Here is a 25,815-nt window from a genome sequence, read left to right as displayed (position 1 = left end):
TCATTTGGCCCCTTTACAGATTTGGGGGCACTGGATGCCCGAAGAGGTCTTTCTGTATTTTCTCCAGCAGTTCTCTAGACCTGATAGGAGCCCAGTAGATTTTGTTATATTTTAAGGCAGCAAAGTTACTGTTGACATCTTAATAACATTTTTACACTGTGGAGGAGCCATTTCGATTTCCAGGGTGGCTTCACTCAAAGCATTTAGTATTTGAGTCACTGGCAGCAAAGATGGTATTGTCTTCAAAGGGTGGGGTAGGATGCAAGAGGGGTCTCCACATTCAAGTGGGAAAGTTTGGGATCATCTCCTTTGTCAGGTGGGTTTCAATGGTGCTCATGTCCGCATTGGCTTTTCCTCCAAAGGAAGCTTTTCATGTGCTGAACTGTTCGGATCCTGGCCCCTTGAGACACCTGGCTTCTCTGTAGTAAGAGGCCACAGTGACTTGTCAGCTGGCGGCGCCATCAGCATCACTCTATGGAGTGAATGACATCCTGCCTGACTTCCTGAAATGAGTGAGCTGCTGGTAGCTATCTAAAGTGATTCCCTGAGTGGACCCGCTGGAAGGAAGTGTTTACATGGCCCAGCTGAACACTGGGGAGTAGCTGCCAAGTGCCGCACTATTAGGATCAATCTCATTTATGTCAAGCTGGGCTCTGCTGGCACAGTGATTAGCCCAGGGATTCAGTTGTTACTTTTCTCATCACCCCACCCCCACGATCAAAGCAAGGCTTTCTCACTGTGGAAAATATGAGAAATGCACAAAAGGTGGGAAGGAGGGAAAATAGGAGGCGGGAGGAAAGGAGTCATGCAGAATCCAGCCACACAATTTCTTCTGACCTTTTAAAATGCATTTTGGAAACACAGTTGAAATCCTGAGGTATAGGAGATATATGATTTTATATTCTGCTTTTTTTTTTTTTTTTTTGCTTTATATGTTGCAAGCTTTTACCTGTGTCACTTGAAACTCTACAAAAAGAATGTGTTTAATGTTTTTCCAGACAGTGAGTTTTTTCACTGTTGCAAAGGCATCCTTAGTTCATTATCTTTGACTACACTTTGCACAGTTATTCTCCTTCTTAAGAGAGAGTTCTGGAAGTAGAATTATGTGACAAAAAAGTGTAGACATTCTAAAGCATTTCTCTCCTGTGGATTGGATGTGTGGCTTTCCGGAAAGCTTACCCTTGTTCAGTGTCAAGCCAGAGCATCTGCCCCATGGTGACCTTCAAACAGCACAAGGAGCAAACCTGGATCTGTTTTATAATTTGAAGAGATAAAAGAACAATGCATTATTTTTATTTGCATCTTGGTGATGATGAGTGAGAATGAGTGATATTTTATTTTACTTTATTTTTTGAATTGGGGAGAGAATTTATACATTTTTTTTTCCTTTGGGGAATTACCTACTTCCTGGTTATTGGGTGTTTAAAGAGATTCTTATGACCTCCTCTAACCTGAAAGAGATTAGCCCCATGTCATATTTATTTCAAAATTTTTTTTTTTGTACAGAGGATTGAACTTGGGGGCACTTGACCACTGAGCCACATACCCAGCCCTATTTTGTATTTTATTTAGAGACAGGGTCTCTAAGCAAGTTGCTTAGTGCCTCACTTTTGCTGAGGCTGGCTTTGAACTCTTGATCCTCCTCCTTCAGCCTCCCTAGCCACTGGGATTGCAGACATGCGCCATCACACCTGGCTTATTTCAAATGTTTAACTAGTTTGAAATTTGCCATTGGGTTTTTTTTTAGGGTAACACCTTTATTGAGATAAAATTCATAGACCATACAATTCACCCATCTAAAGTATACAGTTCAGGGCTGGGGCTATAGCTCAGTTGATAGAGTGCTTGCCTTGCATGCACAAGGCCCTGGGTTCAATTCCCAGCACCAAACAAAACAAAACAAAAAACAGTTCAGTGTTTCTTTTTTTAATATATGTACAGATTTGTGCAATGATCACTACAATCCAGTATCAGTACTTTACTTCTTTTTATTGCTGAATAATATTTAGTTGTATGGATATACCACATTTTGCTTATCTGTTCATTGATTGATGGATATTTGGATTTTTTTCCATCTGTATTGTTTGTTTACCAAGTTTTAAATTCATATCTTCAAGTCTGTGGCTTATTTAGATGGTGATTTCTTTAGTTGTTTGATTAACAAAGCTTCTCCCAAATCAATGACAACATATTTCCCTTGTAATTTTATCCTTTTAATTTTTAAAAATTGTTTTATTTTTGTTTCACATTTCAATTGACAATCCACCTAAATTTCATTTTGGAGTTATGAGAATTAGGAAAAGTTTAAATAATATTCCATGGTCCCCCATCTGCCCCAGGAGCTGATAATTTCCAGGTGTGTCTGCAGAGTTATCACTGACCATTTCCTTTTTTTTTTTTTTTTTGTACTGATTTATTTTTTAAAAGACTTCATTTTGAGGTTCACAGCAAAATCAAGTGGAAGGGACAGAGATTTTGCACACACTCCCTGCCCCTGCATATACGCAGCATCCCATGCTGACAGCATCCAGCCCCAGAATGGCAACTTGTTACAATAGATGAGCCTCTTGGACCCATCCTCATCCTTCGGGGTCCAAGGCTTATACTAGAGCTCCCTTTCAGTGTCTATATTCTGTGTGTTTGGACAGATGTGTAATGTAATGTATCCATCTCAAAATATCATGCAGAGTATTTTCTGTGCCTAAAAATCCTCTGTGCTCTGCCTGTTCACCTCTTCCTCCTTCCTGACCCCTGGCAACCACTGATCTTTTTATTGTCTTCATTTTGCATTTTTGTAGAACGTCATATAGCTGGTGTCACATGGCATGTCACTTTCTAATCCTTCTTTCATTTATTAATGTGCATTTAAGCTTCCTCCAGGTCTGTTGAGGAAACTGCTTGAGGGGCTCATTCCTTTTGAGTGCTGAGTAATAGTGCATCATTTGGTTGTACAGTAGTTTATTTGTCCATTCACACACTGAAGGACATCTTGGTTGCTTCCAGGATTTGGCATTGATGAATAAAGGTGCTGTAAACATCTGTGTGTAGGTTTGTGTGTAAGTTTTTAACTGACTTGGGTAAACCAAGGGGCGTAATTGCTGGATTGAATGACAAAAATATACTTAGTCTTGTAGGAAATTGCCAAACAGTCTTTCTAAAGTGGCTGTATCACTTTGCAATTGCCCCAGCAATGAAAGAAAGTCTCTGGTATTCCATGTCCTTGTCAGCATTTGGTGTTGTCAGTGTTCTGAATTTTGGCCATTCTGCTGAATATGTATTGGTATGATGTCATAGACTTTTTTGGGGGAGGGGTATTGGGGATGAACCCAAAGGCATTTTACCGTGAAGCCACATCCCCAGCGTCACCCCCTTCCCCGCCCCGCCCCCTGCTTTTAAAAAATCTTTTAGTTGTAGATGGATACAATACTTCTATTTTATTTATTTATCTTTGTGTGGTGCTGAGGATCGAGCCCAGTGCCTCACATGTGCTAGGCAAGTGCTCTGCCACTGCACTACAGCCCCAGCTCCCCCAGCCCTTTTTTTTTTTTTTTTTTTTTTTTACTTGGAGACAGGGTCTCACTAAGTAGCTTAGTAATTTGCTTGCTAAGTAATTTGCTTGCTTAGTAATGAGCTTGCTAATTTGCTGAGGCTGGCCCTGAACTTTCAGTCCTCCTGCCTCAGCCTCTGTGTCACTGGGATTACAGGTATGCCTCACTGTGCCCAGCACACTGTTTTTTTGTTTTGTTTTGTTTTGGCAGGGGTTGGGGTACTAAGGATTGAACTCAGAGGCACTTGACCACTGAGCCACATCCCTGGTCCTATTTTGTACTTTATATAGAGACAGTGCCTCACTGAGTTGCTTAGCAGTATATGGATGTTTTAACTTGCATTTCCCTGATGACCCAATATGTGGAGCATCTTTTTGTGCACTTATTTGCCATGCCTCACATGTCTACATGCCCCTGCTCACTTTCTCTGAACCTGTGCATGCCCTAATTTTCCAGGACAGGTGTTGGCTATGGTATTGATCTGGAACCCTGTTAGACTACCTAAGGTTTTTTTGAAAATGATTGCTTCTCACTGTGGCTTCCAGAGGGGGTGGGGGACATTGGCCAAACTTGACTCTGAGGTCTCATGACTTTTTGGGCAACACAGGTTTCACTCTGTGTTCCAAGAATGACTTTTAAGTAGTATCACCAGCTGGTGAGCTGGCGATATGAACTGAGTTCAAAGGGGTGGCTATATCAATAACCAATAAAACGTTGAAGAAACCACGCAGCACACGAACATAAGTTTCTAAGGCAGGACAGCTAGGCTCGGTGACCCCAAGGGTCAGCTCCAGTGCTGGAAGGAGCAAAAGAGAGGGAGCACATCCTGAACCCTGGTATTTGTTGGGGAGAAAGACATTCGAGAAAGTTCCACCCAAATAAGGCAAGGGATTGGATTTGGGAGGGTGGAGTCTTGCTTGGTGATGTCTTGTGGTCAGCAGATTGACTGACATGTTGGAAAGCCACACCCACCTCAGGTGCTGTGTGGGATCAAAGGCAGAGAGAGAGAAAAGGACGTCAGGCCAGTCCCCTCATACGCTCAAATGAGCATGGCTTATACATACAGCCATGGCTGGCTCGCGACAAAGTAGGCAGTTCCTTTTTGACTCCTCTCCTCACAACCATTTGACTTTGCAGAAGGCCTCGGTGAAGCTTCTGGAAACATGCTGATTGAGCCTAGACGTGACCTTCCCCTCCACTTTTGCTGTCACCCTACTTTGGGGCCGATGTGGTGGTTGACTTTTCCCCACTGGATCCTCTTTTATAACTTCCTGAGTTATTCCCTTCAGCTTAAATTTGCTTGACATTCAGAGCCTTTTCCTATGCGGTAATAATTGGGGTTCTTGTGGGGTGGAACACGCCCACTAGTTCTTTCTTCTGTTCCCATTCAGTGGTGTCCTCTGTTCTGTAGATTCTGGCTGTGACTCAGTCACTGACACAGAGCCTGAGGACGAGAAGGTCCTTCCCTACTTGAAGCAGCAGAACTTGCCAACGGAGACTTCACCTGGGAACCTGATGGTGGTGCAGCCGGACCGCATTCGCTGTGGGGTAGGCACTCCTGGGGGCCTGGGAGATCCATGTCAGAAGTGGGCTTTTCAAATGGATGCTTTTGTTATGGTAAAGGGAGGAGGTCTCATGTTGCACCTCAGTATAATCTCAGCCTTCCCTTGGGATTTCCCTTGGGACCCCCATGACCTAGGCTTTGGACACGTCTTGACCTGTAAGTCAACGAGGAATGTATGTATCATCCATGTAAAACTTCATTTTATAGGTCATTTACATAGAACATGCAGGACACCAGTAAATATGAATACTTTCAGATATTGTGCTGTCCTTGGAGTTAGAGGCCTGTGTCTGTTCCTGGCACTGGACCAGGAGGTGGGGCGTGCTGAGAGCTTGCTTTTTTTGTCACCTGGCCACTGGTCTGGCCCAATAGACTGCCTTAAAGCTTGATGGATGAAACTCAATAGCCAATACTGCTTGATAAAAAGGTAGATGAATGCCTTAGTATCATGTGATTGGCACTTTTAGTACAGAGAATATATTAACAGGTGACTCAACTGTGACGGCCTAACAGCTGAGCCACTCCATTCATCAACAGATGAGCAATGAACATGGTAGTGATATTTTCATTATCTTTCTATTCCTGATGGAAAATATATAGCTTTCTTTTTTTCTTTCTTTGCAGTGCTGGGAATCAAATGCAGGGCAGGCCTTGTGCATGCTGGGCCAGAACTCTACCTCTGAGCCACTCCCAAGTCCCCAAAATGTGTAGCATTTATGACAATTTGGGGCAGTGAAATGCATTTTTCTTGGTTACTAGCTCATAGCTAAGCTTGCCACTGTGGTCTCCTTGAGATGGCAGGGTGTGAGAGTCTTGGCGACAGGATACATGGGCACCAGCTTCCTTGCACTTGGGAGTAGGTTTCTGTGCAGCCATAGCCCCGAGACATCGGGCCAGGGTTCCTTCTGTGGGGTTGCAATCTGCTCCTTCGGACTCCATTGGGTGTTTGACTCATAGACATGTTTGGTTTGAACTTCACAGTGTTTTTAAAATTAGCCATAATAATCTGTGCTTCAAGCTTCCTTTGAATCAGAAGCGGGTAATATTAGTCCTGCGGTGACCAGCTGGAACTGAACAGCCTTTGCGTGGGATGTGCATCCTCTGGCTGGTGCCTACCACTTCCTATTCATTATTCTAACTTCACTCCCTTCGCCTACTGACTGGACCTGGCTGGGCATTTTAGTTTCAGTTTCCCATACTGCTTCCTGACGTCAGAGGGTCATGGGGAAGGGTGCATGTGGGTGCCTGTGTGTGTCTGGAACTCAAGCACGTTTCCCTTCCCTTGCCTCTCTGATTTTCTGGGTTCTCATTGCTTTTCCCATCTGGGCTGCCTATGATCTTGGGACTCTATTTGTTGCATTCTCTAGACTCTGGATCCACGGGTGGCTGGGTCTTGACTATCAACAGGACGGACACACATTATCTTTGGCTTCTTACTTCTGTGGGGTAAGGTGCATGTAGGACAGGGCTCAGCCTGCAGCAGGAGTAACCACAACTACAGTGTGTGTGTGTGTGTGTGTGTGTGTGCGCGCGCGCGTGCTTAGCCTTCACACCTAGAATTTGCCCCTTCCTCCATCTGCTCTGAAATCCAAGCTTGCTGTACTTTTCTTGTGGCCCTTGTCAGGAAGGTCTACATGAGGACCTTATGGCAGGACCTTAGAATGAACATTCGGATTAGCTGTGACCAGAAATTTCTTTTTCTCCCTGTTATTTTGGAGCCTAACCTTACCAGATCAGTTTGAAGTGAGCATTTTCCAGTTTAACCAACACAGTTAAAAAAATACAGCTTGAGTATCCTCTAATCTGAAATGTTGGGGATAGAAATATATTGTATTTCAATTTTTTTTGATTTTGGATTATTTGTAGATACATAGTAAAATATGTTGAGGAAGGGAACCAAGTCTAAAAATAAAATCCATTTATTTAATTAATTATTAACATTCATTGGACATCACACGGACATTCATTCATCCTGTGTATACACATAGGCTGAAGGTAATTTTATACAATACTTTCAGTGTAGCTGTGTTTAGGCTGCAACCTGTCATGTGAAGTCAGGCGAGGAATTTTCCACTTGTGGCCCCATGTTGGTGCTCCAAAAACTTTCAGATTTTGAAGCATTTCATATTTTGGATTTTTTGTGTTAGGGATGCTCAACCCTTAATTCCTTTTGGCAGGCTCAGTGTGAGTTTTTTTTTTAATTTGTCCTTTTTAGTTATACATGGTAGTAGAATGTATTTTGATAGATCATACATACATGGAGTACGACTTCCCATTCTTGTGGTTGTACATGGTGTGGAGTTACACTGGTTGTGTATTCATATATAAACATAGGAAATTAATGTCCGATTCATTCTACTCCCTTTCCCCTGCCCATCTCTCCTCCCTTCCCTTCCTCCCCCCACCCCAATCTGGTGAACTGCCACTCCTCCCTCCCCCCAGCCTATTCAGAGTCAGAATCAGTGTGAGATCTTACATCAAAGTAAAAAATAGCTGTTTAAGTTGATACCTTGGAAAAATTACTGCCCGCCCCCATCCCCTGCCACCTGCCAATGAGTTATTTTTGGCCCTCTAGGAACAGCATGAGGAGCAGAGCCCTGTCCAGGCCAGGGCCTCTCACCCCTCAAGGTGCAGAGGAGTCACCTGAGCATCTTGTTAAAATGCAGACTCTTGGTCAGTGGTCCAGGAGGAACCTGGCAGTCTGCTTTTCTACCTAGCTTCAGGGGTGCCAATGCTGCTGGTCCCTTGGCTGTACTTGGAATAATAAGACTAGTCTAGAACAGCGCTTCTCAAACTACCATGGGGAAGAACTTTCTTTTAAAAAAATATCCAATTTTGCAATGATGCAGTGATTTTCTAAAAACAATAATAAAAGGATCCTATAAAATGAAATTAAAAGACAATGACATACAAGCTCCAGTCTTTAAAAATTTATTATTACATGAACAGACATAAAATAACTCCATAAAATTGCTATAAGGGGTTATACATGTTTACTATTGTCTTTGGCAACTTGTCTTATTGGGACAGTATCCCAGAGTTCCCTGCCTGGTCCTGGACTGCTGAGCCCATGGTGCTCTGGAGCACCCTCGCCAGAGAGAGCTGGGACTCAGGGAGCTAGGGAGACCCTCAGCCCAGCACCCTAAGGGGACCCAGGAGGGAGAGGGGACCATGACCTGTCTCCCATTCCAGGCAGAAACCACTGTCTATGTCATTGTGAGATGTAAGTTGGATGAGAAGGTGGCAACAGAAGCAGAATTTTCTCCTGAGGATTCTCCGTCCATAAGGGTGGAAGCCACTCTGGAGAATGAGTACACGGTGTCCGTGAAGGCTCCCCGTAAGTAGTCCCAAGGTGACAGGTCAACGGTGCTTAACTGTCTTCTGAAATATTATCACTCTCAAGCTTATTTGCTGTTCCCACTCGGAACTGGCACTTTGAATAAATAATTTCACATGTTTTTAAAAAGCAGTCCATTGTTTTAATTTGCATTTCCTTGATTACTAATGAAGCTGAATATTTTTCCATGTCCTCTATTTGCAAGCATTTCCTCTTTTGTGAATTGAATCTTTGTGGTTGGTGTATTTTTAGTTTTTTTCTTTCCCCTCAAAACCCCTTCCGGTCCCACCAGCCCAGAGTGGCAGGAACAGTGTCACCTCCCAGGATCCTTCACCTTCTGCAACCACTGGCTTTTGTATCAAGTGCCTCAAACCCAGCTTTTTTTCCTGGTCATTGGGGCACTAGGCCTACAGTAGGAAGCAAAACAGACGAAAATCCTTCCAAATTTAAATCGCATACCCAGTGAGGACATTTGCTCTGACACAGCCCTGCCACTTTGGGCCTACTCCTTTTCCACTTCCACCCTTCCCCCGGTTCCCCTCCCCGGCTGGCCTCTGAGAACTTTCTCCCAACCCCCAATTAGTATTTTCACATTCGGTGAAGCATCCACTATCTGTATGCTTTTCCCTGGATCCTTGTTCTCACTGGGCATTTTCACACTAACTTTTCCTCTGTTTAGACCTTTCATCTGGGAATGTTTGTCTGAAGATATATTCTGGGGACTTAGTGGTATGTGAAACCATTATAAGCTATTATACTGACATGGAAGAAATTGGGAATTTATTGTCCAATGCTGCAAATCCTGTGGAGTTCATGTGTCAGGTAAGGACAGGAAGCCTGAGCTCTCTTGGGCGTGTAATTTCTGCTTATGTTTTTTTAGCCTCTTATCTTCTGGGCAGGAGATAGCTGGACATCTTTAAAATCTGACTGCCTTCACTTTTTTTCAGGCCTTTAAAATTGTGCCCTACAACACAGAGACCCTGGATAAACTGCTCACTGAGTCCCTGAAGAACAACATCCCTGCAAGCGGACTGCACCTCTTTGGAATCAACCAGCTGGAAGAAGAAGATATGATGACAAGTAAGTCTACAGTCAGAACCCTGGACCAGCAGCCTGCTGGTTTCAGCATCTAGCAGGTTCTTTCTGCTAGTCCCTGCTCTACAGCCCACCCTAGGAAAAGGGCTCTTGCTTCCCTGGGTGGCCGAGATTCTTCTCAGTTGCACACCCGAATCCGGTCATGCGTCAGTCACCTAGCCATGGGGATACCTTCTGAGAATTGCAGTCAGGTGATTTCATCCTTGTGTGGGGCTTCTAGGGGGCACTCACACAAACCCAGCCAGCATGGCCTGATCCACACCCAGCCTTTGTGGCCCACATATACCTGTGAGCCAAGATGAGCAGAAAGACTCAAGGATAAATCAGGCACAAGAGAAGATGGTGCAAAAAGAAACACAGTAGGCACAACATGTACGGGGCTGCTGCTGGGGCAACACAGCAGAATATTTTACAGTAATTTTTTAATAAGTATAATCTAAAGTAACAAAATCCATGGTATAGTGAATACACAAGCCATTTATCATTTGCTGTCATCAAGTGTTATATACTGTGCATAACCATGCCGTGCTTTTACACAACTGACCATGTAGCAGGTTTGCTCACACCAGCATCATCACAAACATGGTAATGCCTTGTGCTATGATGTTAGACGGCCATGTGTCACTAGGGGATGGAGTTTTTTAGGGGCATCCTAATCTTACAGGACCTCTGCTGTTGTCATGAGGGACATGACTGCGCTTCACCCCCTTCTAGAAACACATGGTAGTTCCCACTCGCCTTCTGGGTGAAATTCAAAACCTCAGCCTGCTAACAATCCCTTCCCCAGGGCTGCTGCCCTCACCTCTCTCTGCCCATTCCTTGGCTTCTAGATCCTGCTCTAAGGATGGGATGACCTTCTGTCACCCGTGTCTTGCCACTCCACTCATGGGAACAGTTTCTTTGTCCCCGCCTTGGTTGCCACTTGCGTGGCTCGCTTCTCCTCATCTCCCCATAGCAGCTCAGGCAGCGCTTCCTCTAGGAAGCCTTTTCCAGACGTCCACCTGTTGCACCACCTGCTGCGGGCTCCCCAGCATGCTGGGGCCTCTGTCCTCAAGCTTGACAGCTGAGTCTGACTTTTTTTGCTAGGTTCTTAGCTCAGCAATGAGTGGAAATGTTTCCAGGTGGCCAGCTCCTTATAGACCTAAACCAGTGTCTGTCCTGTGAGGGAGGAGCAGGCCTTGTACACTGTGGGACAGTCACACCACTCACACGAGGATGGTGCCCAGTGCTCTGGACAGGATGCCTTTGCAGTTTTCTTGTGGACACCATTCTTCTGTCATACCACGGTGGCCCTGCCCAAATGGAACCAAGTCCCATGGCTTCCCTCTGTCTGCGTCACAACCTTCCATAGCCTGAGGACCATAGGTTGGAGCTGCCTTAACAAAGCCTTGTCCTAAGGGTGTTCTTTCTTGTTGCCTCTCCTCACTTTTCTGCTGGAATGTTCTTTCATCATGTCTGGTAGATGTAACTACTCTATATGCCTCAACTCAGGGCTCAGGAGATAATATTTCATGGCCTGACAGTCTGGGAACCTGGGGATGGTTTTAGACCCTTCTTCCCAAGGATCATGACCTGGTGAATAGGAAGCTGGGTTTGCTATTATATCATATATGTATATATACATCTATATAATGGTATATAATATAAATTGTTAGTCCCACAAATCAACTTTAAGGAGAAAAAAGATTTTCCTTCCAACTCCACAACACAATCATATCTACTTTTTTGGCATTCTTATTATGAAATTGGGAATAAGAATTAAAAGGATGGGCTTCTTTCTCTTAGCACAAAACAATAGTTTCAAAGCACTCTGAACTTTGTGGAGAAGGTCAAAATATGATTCTTTGCTGCAACTTGTGGTGGATATTTAAGTCCCTAGAAATCATCACCTTGTAGGGCTGGGGTGGAGTTCAGCAGTACTGCCCTTGCCAAGTTTGCATGAGGCCCTGGGTACCATCCCTAGCACTGCAAAGAACGAAATCAGCACCTTCTGAATTGGTACTATTTCTAAGGTTTTCCAATACTTTTGGAGCAAGAAGGTAGGCTATTAATTATTGGTATGCTGATTAATTAAAATTTTATTTTTCTCTGTCATGTGAGTACATGATCTTCAGGGGTGCCCCAAAGGAAGCATGTCAGATGATATGCCAATCAACCAGTAAGTAATGATTGAGTGTCTACTGGGTGTCATGCTAGACTTGGCAGCTTCATCTCCTGTGCCTTCATTGTTATCTATCAATTAAGTTCTCCTTGACCCTTTTTTCAGATCAGAGGGACGAAGAGCTGCCCACCTTGTTGCATTTTGCTGCAAAGTATGGGCTGAAGAACCTGACCGCCTTGCTGCTCACATGCCCAGGAGCCGTGCAGGCATACAGTGTGGCCAACAAGCATGGCCACTACCCCAATACCATCGCTGAGAAGCATGGCTTCAGGGACCTGCGGCAGTTCATCGATGAGTATGTGGTAAGATCAAGGCAAGGGGACCCCATGATTGGAAGTGCATCATGTGGCTCTTGGCTTCCTCTTTACAAAGATACAGATTCCATCCCTGGAATGTCTTTTGGGCCTCTTCTGGCTGTGGGCAGTATGGGGGGTGGGCTTGAAATGAGCCCTGAAGTCACATGGGTCCAAATTCCTATATACACTTGGTAGACATGTGACTTCATGGACAGAAGGGAGATCATAACAGTTCTACTCATAGAGTTGTTTTGAGGATAAAATGAAATAATGCAAGCTCCGAGAAGCACCCTCAAAGAATTTAGAGAAGTATTTATAGGGTGGATTGGCTAAAGATTGTTGCTGATTCTCTTCATCACCTACCTACCTCCCCACCTACCTCCAGATCTTCCCAATTTACCTGGTCCAGCTTCAGCCCTAGGTGAACTGTGTTAGGATTAATTAGCAGATACCACAAAAAGGTTCTGCACCTGAGGCGGGCAGTGAGGTTCTGACTCTCTGCCTGGATCTGAACTTAAGACAGGCAGATGCACCCAGTTTATCTGCTCATCCGGTTTTGGGACTCCATTCCTCCTTGATCATTGGCTTCTGTGTCTTTCCCTGAGTCTGATCTCACCCCATGCCTACGTTTTTCCTGCGCCCAATATTGCCACTCTTGTCCTGGAGGCACTTGCTCTTCCTGACTCCACTCATTCCTGCTTTACCGTCTCCTTCACAGACCCTCAGAGGGCACCCAAGAATGGCTCAGTCTTTCACATGGGGCTGTGACCCCCAAGAGAAGCCATGAACACTGACTGTCCAGGCTGGCTGTCTACCTCCAGAAGGGAGTGAGCCTGACAGCTTTCCAGACTCTTAACTCTGCTCCGTATTGGAAAATCTACAAGGCAGGGACCCACCAAGGCACAAGGAGGGGACTTCCTCAGCATTTTTGAATGAACAGAATGGTATAAATCCTGATTTTGGGCCTCACTGACATAAATGGATCTCAGAGGCCCTTGTAGTCTCAGAATATTTCATTTAACTTTCTTGTCAATTATTTTTCTAAGGACATATGGTATTCATGGTAGTAATATTTATTGAGTTTATTTAATTGGCAAATGCATTATCTCATTTAATCCTCATCACAATCCTTTGAAGTTGACAGCATTGTGATCCCTGGTTTGTGAATGAGAAAAAAGACTTAGAAAGGCAATGTGGTTGTGCCTGGAGCCACGCACGGGGAAAGTGTGGAGATGGGATTGGAACCTAGTTTGATCCTAAAGCCAGGGCTTATTATCCTGCTTTATATAACAGGGAAGTTTATTTACTTATTTATTTCTGCAGTACTGGAGATTGAACCTAGGACCTCAAGCATGCTAGGCAAGGTACATCCCTGAGCTACACCCTTGTCCCACACAGGGAAGTTTAAATATACACTTTTAGTGAATATTTAAATATAGAATCAACCCACCTTATTTTCCCACCACCTCAAAATCAAATGCCCAACCTGGAGTCTCCAATACTGTATAGCTGTCACCAGTCCAGTCAGTCCTACCAGGAAACCAATGCAAAGAATCAGTGAAAGAGCAACTTTCTTGGGCAGTGATGATGAAAATGAGGATTTTCTGTGGGTGGAAATAAGGATTGTGACACACCTAAGTTTCTTACCAGAAAAGACTGTTGTAGCGGTTTCAGAGAAGTGGGCTCTCTAGCTTCACAACCACCTAGAGGCAGAATGACTGCGAGCATCTTTACTGACTCCAGGGCTCTTCCACCAGGACCAGCTCTCTCCTTGGGCATACAACATGAAGCTCTGGAAACCACCAGGCACCTTGAAGAAGCCTGCCAGAAGGGATGGGGTCTGAGGGAGTCACTCTGGGACCCAGAAGCAAGGCTCAGTTGGGCCAGCTTGCATTTCTCTGTGGCCTCTTGTGTCATTTGCTCCCTATTGAGAAACCACTAGGATGAAGTAGAAAGGTCAAAATCCAGGACTGTAACCCCTAAAGTAAAGCACCACAATTTTTCTGAGCTTTGTTTGTAAACTAGGAAATAATAACTTTCTCAAGCAGCGTGGAAAGAATAGCATGCATCTAGTTATACAACCAGCATCGCACTGACCCATGAGAGGTGCTCATGAGAAAGTAATTTCTTATTTGTATCCTCTAGCTGTTGAATATTTAATCAGTATCTCTTGAGAGCATAACCCTGATGAGTGTTAGGGGAAGATATGATGATTAAAGCAAAGAACACAGTGTAAGGAAAGAAAAAATAACGCCTAAAGCTTGGCCCCAGGGAGAACACAGGTAGGTACACCAGGCAAATGCAATCCCGACTCATGCGAATGCCTGCTTCAGGCCCCCTGGGGACCGAAATGCGCCTGGCTCAGTGTCATTGTGCCTGTGGGCCCGTCTTCTCTTGCAGGAGACTGTAGACATGCTGAAGAGTCATATTAAAGAGGAGCTGATGCATGGGGAGGAGGCCGAGACTGACGCCGTGTACGAGTCCATGGCCCACCTGTCCACAGACCTGCTCATGAAATGCTCCCTCAACCCCGGCTGTGACGAAGAGCTGTATGAGTCCATGGCTGCCTTCGCCCCTGCGGCCACTGAAGACCTCTGTAAGTAGCCCGGCCAGTTCTGGTTGCATGTTTCTGCTGAGAAATGACTTTCTTCATTCTGGTCTGTTTGGGGAAGTCCCTGCTTACCCCTGCCCCACTCAGACAAATGAAGATCCTGTGTTCGTTTTAGGCCTGCAGTCATGTGCTGTGGCACGTAGAACCCTTCCCCACACTTCCCCTGTTGTGGCTGCTGTGAGGGTTTGCCTGGAAGTCACAACTCACAAAGGCATTGTCTTGTGATCTGAGAAGCTCCAGGCCCCCTGCCTGGTCCAACAGCAGCTTTTTTTTTTTTTTTTTTTTCAAATTGTATTGGACACAATACCTTTATTTTATTTATTTATTTTTATGTGGTGCTGAGGATCAAACCCGGTGCCTCGCACATGCCAGGCGAATGCTCTACCACTGAGCCACAACCCCAGCCTTGCAACAGCCTCTTTTTATAACCAACATTTTGTAAAGCCCCCTTTGCTACCCTGCATGACATTCATGTATAATATAGTGTACCTACACATGAAACCCTGAGACACTCAGTTTCCTGCCCTATTTGAAATATTAAATAGAAATTAAGGGAGAGGACATGGCCAGGCACGCCTGCCCATGAAGACACTTGAAACAGTTCCAGGTAGACACCTGCATTCATGATCACTGTAATGTCATGGCCTCAGATGGAGACTGACATGCATCCAATATCTTGGTGACTCAAAGGCTATGAGGAATGTTGACATCAATGCCTGGATTTTCTGAAATTGTGAACTTCTCTTCACAATTTCCTAATAAATGAGTTCCTGGAAAATTCAGAGCATGCAAAAATAAAAGGTATTTACATATGAAAGAGTTAGGTTCTAGGCTCAGAAAATAAGCAGGTTTTTTTTGGGGGGGATAACCTGATTTTACTGGGTTAATACACAGTAAAATTATTTCTAAAATATCATGCTGCAGGATGTGATTTTTTTTTCTTGTAAATTTCTTAACTAATTTTGACCATTTGGGAGTAAGTATGTTGTTTTTATTTTATTTTTCCACTTTCAAAAGTAATAACATTTTTACAAACACTTGAAGTAAAATAGAAATGTACAACTGAGTTGATAAAAGTCTATATGACCCCCCCCCCAGTAAATATAGCATTAATAATAGTTTGGTATTACATCTTTTCCTTATATTTGTTGATATTAAATTTAAAATTTTGCACACACACACGTGTGTGTGTATATATATATATATATATATATATATATACACAGATATGCACAAATGCACACATTTGTATAAATATGTATTATAAACTTTTTTTTTCTAACTTATATATGTGTAATGGGATAACGAAAGCCATGGGGTACACCAACACTTCATTTTGCAAGGCTGTCCCACACATTGCAGGGTGTCTGGCTTCCTTTCCCCTTCTATTGAATGCCCTTGGTGTCCCTAGTCTTCGTGACAACCCAAAATACTCTCCTAGATCTTCAAAGTGCCCCCTAGGGGGCAGTGTGCCACCCTTGAGAATTGCTGATCTAATTAGCATCGGATTGCAATGCATGTACTGGTTGGTGGTGAAGCAGGAGAACCACACAACAGCTGTCCAAGAGGATTTTTAATGTCTTTACCATCATTTGCTATCAAGTGCTAAGCACTGTCCAAGACTTAGCCCTCCTTTCCTCTGAGTCTAATTAGTAGATTCAGGAAACATGACAGACTAGGGATGTAGCCAGTGGTAGAACACTTTCCTAGCATGCGTGACACCCTGGATTTAATTCCCAGCACCGTGGGGAAAAAGAGAGAGAGAGAGAAAGCGAAAGAAACATAAAGACAGATACCCAGCAATGTATCAGCTTTATGGGCAGAGGGCTTTCTGGATTGGGCTAGCTTGGATGTTGTCACCCTTCCAGGGACTGCAAGGAGGCAGTTCTAAGTTTCTCATGCACAAATTCCTGGTAAAGCAGGCACCATGAATGTGCCTTGGAGCAATAGGCATAGGCTCATTGGGGACTTGGGGTGTCCCTGACACCAGCAAGGTCTTTGACTCTGACCCCAGCACCTGCAAGATGTGGGCCAGTGATTGTTAGGCCTTTGCCATTGAGATCAGCTGCGTCTCTGGGGTAGAGGGTAGTAGAAGCCCCCTTCCAGCACCTAATTGGGAGGACTGGAAGCACTAGTGTGTGCTTTTCCCAAATAGCTATGGCCTGGCAGGCACATGAGAAGGGAAGGAATCATTCCTACCATCCACATCCTTTGTCTCATTGAATCCTTAAAGCAACCAGACAGGGCCACTTCATGATCTGCACCTTAAAAGTAGGGAAACTGAGGCACTGAGAAGTTAAACAACTTTCCCAAAGTGTCACAACTGATAAGTGGGAGAGCCTATATTTGAATCCAGGCCTTTCTCTAGGATCATATTTTTTATTCCAGGCTAGAAATTTTCCTCGAACATTGTAAATTTTAGTCCATTTCATTTAAAGAAACCCTTAACCTCTGTACTCATGCCTCCTCTATCTATGCTCCAGACATCAGATAACCAGACAGCCTCTGGCACCCCTGCACTTGCACATCTATTCGCCTACATAGCCAACAAGCATTTCTGGAGCATCTGTGTATTCTAGCTCCTTGCCTCTCCTGGGCACTGGAGATACAAGATGGACCAAGACCAGTCCTTCCCACTGTGGAACAGGGACCCATTCACAAAAGAACACTTGAAGAACCACGGGAACCCACTTGGGAATCCAGAGACTATGCATCATTTCTGCCCTGTCCCCTAGTTATAGGACTGTCCCACAATGAAAAAACTCCCCACTTTCCTGGCACTTTGTGTTGACATAGTCTTAACCCTTGTTATCCCCCTGGATGCTCCAGTACATGGAGCTCCCTACTGTATCACTGGACTCCTGCAGGGAATGCTAAAGGCATCCATCCCATTACTCCTTGTCTGCTGGGCCCTTCACAGTGGAAATTCTGAGGTTCCCCAGTTCTTCCCACAGCTCCGTATGCTGGGCAACTAGGCTGGTTTGTGGCTGATTGGCAACTTGTAAAGTCCCATGGCGCCTGGGGGTGGGGAGGTTTGGTCATTGTGGAGCTGGAAGGGGGCTACCAGGAGAGAGGCAGGCTATAGAATGTGGCTCCATTTTGAGTGAGAAATGGAAACCCATCACATTTTTCATTTGCTAGATCATATAATCTCTGAAATTTGGGATTTTAGACATGTTTGGTTTGTTTCTGTCTCTGCAATTATTAGATTTAACCTTGAGAACGGTCCCTTCCCTACTGACTCAGAAGATGCAGCAACTTGGACCTGGGAAGAGTCATTCATTTTACTGGTGTTGACTATCTGAGTGAGAAGGCAGCTTGGTTCCTAAACGAGTAGGATAGAGACCACACTGATAAATCTAAGATGCTTATAGCAGCACTAGCCAGGAAGGCCATAATTCAGTATCTGGCAGTCCTTTGAAGTCCACTGACTGCTTTCATCTCTGTCATCTTATTTGATGGTCCTTAGGCTTAGTGGATAGAATAATCTCCCTTTTCCAGGGCTCCAAGAGTTAGTAATTAATCTAAGTTCCATCAAGGAAGAACTTGGATCAGGAATCTGGGCGTTTGGATGGGGTTGAGGGCTTTCCTGGTGTGCCCTTCTGGGATCTGCATTTGCCAGCCCTGGGATGGGCACATCAGAGGAAGTGTTTTCCAATGTCTAAATAGCCAGGGTTATCTATCCCCTTCCTGTGTGGCTGTTTGTGATGGTTACTCTAAATGCCGAAAATAAACACATTACCAAATTGGGCTGTGTTCCTTCACTCACTTGCTCATTCATTCACCTGCTTGCTGGACCAGTATTGTGGACTAGTGGGCTTTAGACCAGTTTGCAGAACTACTTTGGAGATGCTCTAACTGTTTTGGAGACAGATCTGCCTCTTTCTGACTTGAGTGGGGGGAAAGAGATGTGATGACCTCCCCTTTACCAAAGGAGATTCTAGAACAACCACTGAGTAGAAAGATCGACAGGGGAAATTCCCAGTATTGAGTAAAGGGGAACTGGGAGCTGAACCTGAGATTTTATGATCCTGCTCTAGGCTCTCTTTCCCTGAAACTTTTGTGTGTACACACACACATACACACACACACACACACACACACACACACACACACCTCGCAGTCTTTAGTTTAGATATGCTGCCACCAGGTGGCAACTGCATGTCTTTAGTATTAGACCTTCTACTTTGCTGTCAATCCTCTTGAGAATTTTTTGATCAAGACTCCACAGATTTAAATCATCAACTTCCACACTTCACGATGTAAGAAATAAATGTCTTTACGGATAAGCTTATGGAAACACTGAATAAAAATCAAACCAAGCCTATCTTTAGGTGTTTTCATTATCTCCTAATCTTTTTCTCCTTTAGTTCTGTTGCCTCTCTCCTTCCCTTCAGAGAATGATGTGATAGATAGTCCTGGCAGTCCTTTGATGTTGGTCATTAATTTTATTATGAAAACTTTGCCTAGTGACTAGTCACTTCCCTGAAGCTCTGGGTATGAAGGCCTCAGGAGCTAGTTCTGGGAGGCCCTTGTCAGGTCTCCAAGGGAATCACTTGGTGGATTTTGTCTTTGCTTACATATCTCAGAGGCTTGTGCTTCTTCCATAAGAGAAAGGAGCCAAAGAGAAAGGTATAGTGTCTTGTTACTAGTAATTACAGACTCAAAAGGGTCTCTCTAATCTAGTCTCTCTAATTTAATAGTCATTCCAGACAGCTATTGTACCTCAGGGTAACCTGTTAGAGTTCCTTTAAACTCTAATCCCTTCTTTACCATCTGTGTCAGCTTGAATTTGTAGATGGCCAGAGTTGCTGTGGCCCTAGCTGAGAACTGGCATCATGTGACCGATCAGTTTGTGTTTTCTTGAGCTTTCTGATTGCATGCCCACCCACAACTGGGTTCCCTCCATAACGGAGGGCATGGTTGAGCAGCTCAGCCCTGTAGATCTGAGTGAAGCCAAAGGACAATTTCTAAGCAAAATTACTAAGTTACTGGTTTGCTTCTGCAGCCTGCGTTATCTGCACCATTTTCCCTCAGGAGCCTCCTTTCCTGCAGCTGCAGAGGCTATCATCCTCTTGCTCTCCCTTTTGGGAAGATTCTGACCCATACAGACAAGAGATGCTTCAGGGCAGTGGTGCTGGAGGGGGCCCCCATGGTGTTACCAGCTGGGATAGAACACTGCAGAGACAGTGCTGTGAGCACAGTGCACTTTGTAATTTCCTAAGCGTAAGAACTATGTTAAGATTTATGCACTTAGAAAAGCACTGGATTGATGGTTCTAAAGTTAATAAGTTAATAAGATTGTTGCAGCAGCAGCAGCAACAATCTCCTTCCTCTCTATTTTTACATGCTTGCTTGCGGAGCACTGCATACAAGTCCCCCTGGGCTCTGGTTATTCACCTGTTTCTTGGGCTCCTGGCCTCTGTGGGAAGTGTGTCTTGTGACTTTGTATCCTCCCCAGGGCTCAACACAATGTCGTGCACAACAGATGTCCAACCAGTTCTTGAATTTGAAGTGCTGGGAAACAAAACATCATCCCAGACTTCCTGGGAGTCCAAGTGTGAGATAGTTAGCAGCATTCCAATGCAAAGACTTCGCTTTCCTGACAGGTGGTGGCCAGACATCTGTCAGATGCCCCTTTGTGAGGGATCAATGGGGGCAGCAGTAACTCTTCCAGCCTCTGCCAGCTGCCTTTGCAGTCATGGCTTTCGTTTTCCCTTGCTGTCCTTTCTGCCTGAATTGCCCTTCTCTTTTCTTAGCTCAGGAAATGCCCAGGTTCCTTCCCAAAGCTGGATGCCTCTGTATGTGTGTCTTCCTTGTTCCTTCACTAGTTTGCTTGCTCAGTCATTCATTCATTCAACAGATATTTATGGATCCCTTTGTGTGTTCCAGTCACTTGGTGCCAGGTGAGGAGCAGTCAATGAACACCTGGCACAGTCCCTGACTTCCAGAACTTGTGTTCTGCTGGGAGACCTGGATACTAAACAAAAACACCATGTAACTAAACGTATCCCTCGAATGGACCCCTGCGTGGCAGAGGGGCTTCCTGCCTGCCCAACAGAGGGACCGCAGAGAGCCCTTGTGCTTCTCCTAGCCTTTTCACTCTTAGCCCTTCTTTTTTATCTCCAATGCCAGCCATCACTACCCAGCACCTCTGATTTCAGACTGTCATTCTTCTCTGTGCATATGTGTCTGTCTGTCTGTCTCTCCTTCCCATCACTTCTCCATTAGGGCATGAAAAAGTTGGGCTTCCTTATTGACGTGGTCAGTCAAACCATTTGGTGCAAATGAAACTGAGCTGTTTTCAGGTTATCTTCAGATGTTTTACTGTGAGAGTCCTGCTCTGAGGCTCTTTTCTTGGCCACACAAGATGCTTTCTGCAGGGAGAAAAGTCCTTTTGGCTTCCTGTAGGGTTGGGGAACCTTTCTCCAAGAATAGTCTGTCAGCAACTGACATTTTATTGTATTACATTCTCAGGCTTGATTTTATATTAAATTAACAACATATAATCTGCGTGGAGTGTCCACTCAGCTAAGTGGTCTAGATTTATGTCACCCGGGGAGTATCAGAGGCATCTTTATTGGGAATTCACTGCTGCTCTTGATTCAGTTCTTAATTAAGTGCCTGCTGGGGTGTTCTCTCATCGGAAAGCTCCTTACATTCCAGGAATGGATTCTTGCTGATTGACTCCTTAAAATATGGTATAAATCAACAGCTGGCTCTTCTAGAAGGGAACTGTGCCCCACAGTCTCCTTGTTGCTGTCATTATTGTCTTTTCTCTGCTGAAATGAAATGACTTTGCACTTCTCCTTAGACCAACAAGCTTCGGTGCATTTCCGTTTATTTTTACCTGGCAGGGGGTGAAGCTTATGTGCTTGGAATCTGCAGTACAAACTCTGATCATCCAGGAATGCAAGGATTGTTGTTCTGCTTCCTTTACAAAATACCCCGTGTCTGAAAACAGATTCCCTTTTCCTGAAGAATCTTCTTATGCATTTCAGTCACACCTGTGCTACTCTCTGTAGGCTCGGGTCATATACACACAAACAGTTGTCAAATTTCGACTACAAGAGGGTATTATGGATTATTAACTCTCAACATCTAGGTATCTTTTACTTATTATTATGAAAATAATAGCTGCTACCACCGTAAGTTTAGTGCCTAATATAGGTATGACAAATAGTGTTTAAAAAATAATTTTATGTGCCACGGCTAGTTTCCTGGTATTGAGCACCTGAGTGCTGTGTTGAAAAGGATTATGAGTTCAGGAGAATGTTTGCCGTAGATATAGAATAGGAGGGTGGGGGCCCATACATGTATTTGTTGTTCATGGTCTAACTCAAAGATATTTATGTGCAATTAAATATAAGATTGGCTTTTACCCATGATCCTGGCTGCTTGAAGCAGGGCCAAACTGCAGAACTGCTAGGATTGCCCCAGCATTTCATTGCTGCAGCCACTAATAAAGTGTGTGATGGGCCTAGGAAGTGGACAGGAGCTTCATGTCTGGACTGTACTGCAGCGGCACAGCCTTGGCCAAGGAGGCTAGAAAACTTGGTCTTCAGAGGCCATGAAAAAGAAAATGTCTGGCACATCTTTTCTATGAGTCAGACTCCTATAAATAAGTCTTCTGTAAAGAATTGGCCTTGTGGGCTGGGGATGTGGCTCAAGTGGTAATGTGCTTGCCTGGGATGTGTGGGCCGCTGGGTTTGATCCTCAGCACCACATACAAAATAAAATAAAGATGCTGTGTCCACCGAAAATTAAAAATAAATATTAAAAAAATTCTTTCTCAAAAAAAAAAAAGAATTGGCCTTGTGTTAAGATCCCTCATGCTTTAACTATGTTCAGATATTAAAATATCAATTGGATATAAATCTTTACTAAGGAATATATAATGTGGTATTTCAGACTGTGAATACATGCAGAAAGATTAGAAGACTCGAGTTAAAATAAACTTACTATGAAACAGTGCAAATTCAAGCAACAGGAGCAAAAATAGATAAATGGGGTTGTAGCAAGCTAAGGAACTTCTGACGCCACCCCAACGGGGAAGGGACAGAGTAAAGAGACAAATGGGAGAAAATATTCACCCAGTAAGGGATTAATGGCCAAGTATATAAAGAACTCAATAGCAAAAAATCCCAATAATTTGATTAAAAAATGTGAAAATCTGAGTAGACACTTCTCAAAAGAAGATATGCAAATATCCAACACATATATGAAAAGCACTCAACATCATTAACCATCAGGGAAATGCAAATCAAAACCACAATGAGGTTCCATTTCACCCCAGTTGGAGTGACTATGATCAAAAACATTAAAACAAAATGCTAGTGAGGATTCTGAGAAGGAGAGCTCTTATATACTGTTTGTAGGATGTAAGCTAGTTACAGCCATAGTGGAAAACAGAATGGAGGTTCCTTAGAAAACTAGAACAGAACTACCATGCAATCCAGCAAAATCCCACGCCTGGGTGTATATCCAAAAGAAGCGAAATCAGTATGTCCAGGAGACTTCTTCATTTCCATGTCCTTGACCCAAGATAATTGTGGGCAAAGAGTTAATACGAGAATCTGAAATTTGATTATCATTATCCATGATAAGCAAGATATGGAATCAACTGAAATATCCATTGGTGAATGAATGGATAAAGAAAATGTGATGTGTGGGCATGCATGCACACACACACACACACACACACATACACACCCACAATGGAATATTATCTAGTCATAAAAATGAATGAAACCCTGTCATTTGTAGCAGCATGAATGAACTGAAGGACATTGAGCTAAGTGAACCTAGCCAGGCACAGAAGATAAATGGCACATGTTCTCACTTATATGTAGAAGATAAAAATGTTGATATCTTAGAAGTACTGTCCAGCTCTATAGGTTAGGAAAGGGTAGTGGGGAGAGGAGATAATGGGAGCTTAGACAATAGTACCAAAATATAGATACAGAGGAAGAGTAAATTCTAGTGTTCTAGTCAGTAGGGTGACTATAGTTCACAATGATTATGTATTTATAAAAAACTAAAAGGGAAGTGTTCAAAGGTCCCCAACACACAAAAAAAGATATATGTTTAAAGAGATAGGAATGCTGATTACCCTGCTTTTATCATTATGCAATGTATAAATATACTAAATTATCACCCGGTACCCCATAAATATATACAATTGTTATTTGTCAATTTGAACTTTTTTTGTGTGTGTGTGGTGCTAGGGATTGAACCAAGAACTTTGCACATGCCAGGTAACTGCTTCACCACTGAGCTTCATTCCCAGTGTTAAAAATTTTCAAATGATTCTTCCTTTTTGAATTGTTCTCTGCTTAAGACGTTAGCCTCTGTATAGGAATTACTAATAACAGATAACAGTAATAATAATAGTCACATTCATATATGTGAAGCACTGTTCTTTTTTTTTATTATTGTGCTGGGGATTGAAAACCCAGGGCCTCACACATGCTAGGTGAGCTCTGCATCACTGAGCCCCAGCCCCAGCCCTGCTACGCACTATCCTATGCTCTTGGCAAGCTTCTCATTTAATATTCAGGACAACCCTATGAGATATGTACAATTATCATCACCATTTTACAGACAGGAAAAGAGAAGCTGAGCGGGTTAAGCAATTTGACCCAAGATAATTACGGGCAAAGAGTTACTATAACAGCTATCATTTCTCTTTCTGCATGAGAATTTGACCTTTGGTTGACTTCCTAGCTCTGTTACCCTGGTAACCTGATAAGAGCCAAATGTCAGCTGTGTTTCTAGGCAACATTACCTATGATAAAAATGACTCCTGATTGGTTAATTATATCTAGACCTGGGAGGAGCTATACATAAACTATAAATACCCGAAAGGGACCCATACCCAGGGCTTCTCTGAGGGCAACGACTGGAAGCTCAGCCTCTGGGGGTGCTATGGGAAAATGGTGGTCCTGCAATACAGAGGCTTTGCACCAGGGCAGCTCCTACACCTGCCTGCTAGGGATCTCATGGCCTTTCCTCTGGACTTACAGCCTGGCACACCTAGTCAATGAACGCTTCTTAACATTGTGATGCTGGCCTGCATCCTGCATTCTTTTGAGTAGACGGATGCCAGTCATGGTCATTTTGTGAGTCTGAACATTCTGATAGACCTGTAAATATTAGATGGTGTTGGACTGGTGGCTGTGTAGTCATACAACCAGGAGAATGAAAGAGGTAGAAAATTAAAATTGGAACCTGGGCATTCTGATCTGCTGCTCAAGCCTCTAACCATTCGGCTAGACGCTCTCAGGGAGGCTCAAGGAGGTTGGTAACTCTGCTAAGGTCACAGAGCACAGGTTTAGCAGAGTCTAGTTTGTCGACTTCCAGAATCGTGGTTAAGGTATGACTTTAAAGTGAAAAGATTTGTTTCTCACAGGAGGTGTGTTGAGCGCTACTTTGATCCCTGTACCCAAATGTGCATATGTCATCGGAAGGTGCTTGCCTTTACAGTGTGGGTGGGTGGGACAGAAGCTCAGCACAGGGCCACCAGTGAGTTATGCTTCTTTACTTCTTGTTACAGTTCCTCCCCTCCTCGTCTCATCTTTTTTCTTCTTTAAAAAAAAATATTCTGAGCAAACTTTTAGCCTTAAAGAAACGTTACAAATATACTAGAGCTCCCCCCCTTTTACCCAGGTTATTTGATATTAGCATCTGAGTTAGCCACAGTACAAAGGTCACAGTGAGGGGCTTCCGTTGTCTGGGACAGCCTCCTACACTGCAGACCTTGTTCAGCTTTCACTGGTTTCCCTGCTAATGTCCCTTTGCTGTCCTGGTATCCTGCCTAGGATCTAACAACACATTAGTTATTTCCCTTTAGTCTACTCCGGTTTGAAATAGTTCCTCAGTCTTTCTCTGTCTAGGTACTTTGAAGAGTGCTGATCCCCTATCTGATAGATCATCCCCCAGGCTGGCTGGGTCAGTGTTTTCTGTGAGTGTACTGAGGTTATGAGCTTTGGGTAAGAATGCAGTAAGAATGCTGTTATGTCCTCATCAATGCATAGTGCATCAAGGGCTCGTGGTGTGGATAATGTCTGATTACTGATGTGTCTTCTTTTTTCTTTTCTTTTGTTTTATTCATTCTTTAAGTCCTCCCCCCACCCCCATATTCAGCTCACTAAGATGGGGCTTGTGATCCAGGGTAGTTATTATTAGCATGTCAGCTCCAGCC

The 25,815-nt window shown here is 43.9% G+C and overlaps 1 protein-coding gene across 1 annotated transcript in view; it reads left to right on the top strand.

Annotated features, from left to right (window-relative positions):
- Positions 1 to 25,815, top strand: part of PIK3AP1 (phosphoinositide-3-kinase adaptor protein 1) — a gene marked incomplete at its 5' end in the record, with an annotated part of 117,228 nt that overhangs the window by 49,398 nt on the left and 42,015 nt on the right. Inside the window, 6 exons of the mRNA XM_081268242.1 lie at positions 4,960 to 5,096; positions 8,305 to 8,449; positions 9,129 to 9,271; positions 9,397 to 9,529; positions 11,811 to 12,007; positions 14,402 to 14,597. Of these exons, the coding sequence (XP_081124368.1) occupies positions 4,960 to 5,096; positions 8,305 to 8,449; positions 9,129 to 9,271; positions 9,397 to 9,529; positions 11,811 to 12,007; positions 14,402 to 14,597 (951 nt within the window). The remainder of the gene's footprint in view (positions 1 to 4,959; positions 5,097 to 8,304; positions 8,450 to 9,128; positions 9,272 to 9,396; positions 9,530 to 11,810; positions 12,008 to 14,401; positions 14,598 to 25,815) is intronic.

The sequence above is a fragment of the Spermophilus citellus genome (genome assembly GCF_964194105.1).
Source record: "Spermophilus citellus genome assembly, chromosome: 15".
Lineage (NCBI taxonomy): Eukaryota > Metazoa > Chordata > Mammalia > Rodentia > Sciuridae > Spermophilus > Spermophilus citellus.
The sequence above is the reverse complement of the archived record's forward strand: the minus strand, read 5'-3'. Positions and strand labels throughout refer to the sequence as shown.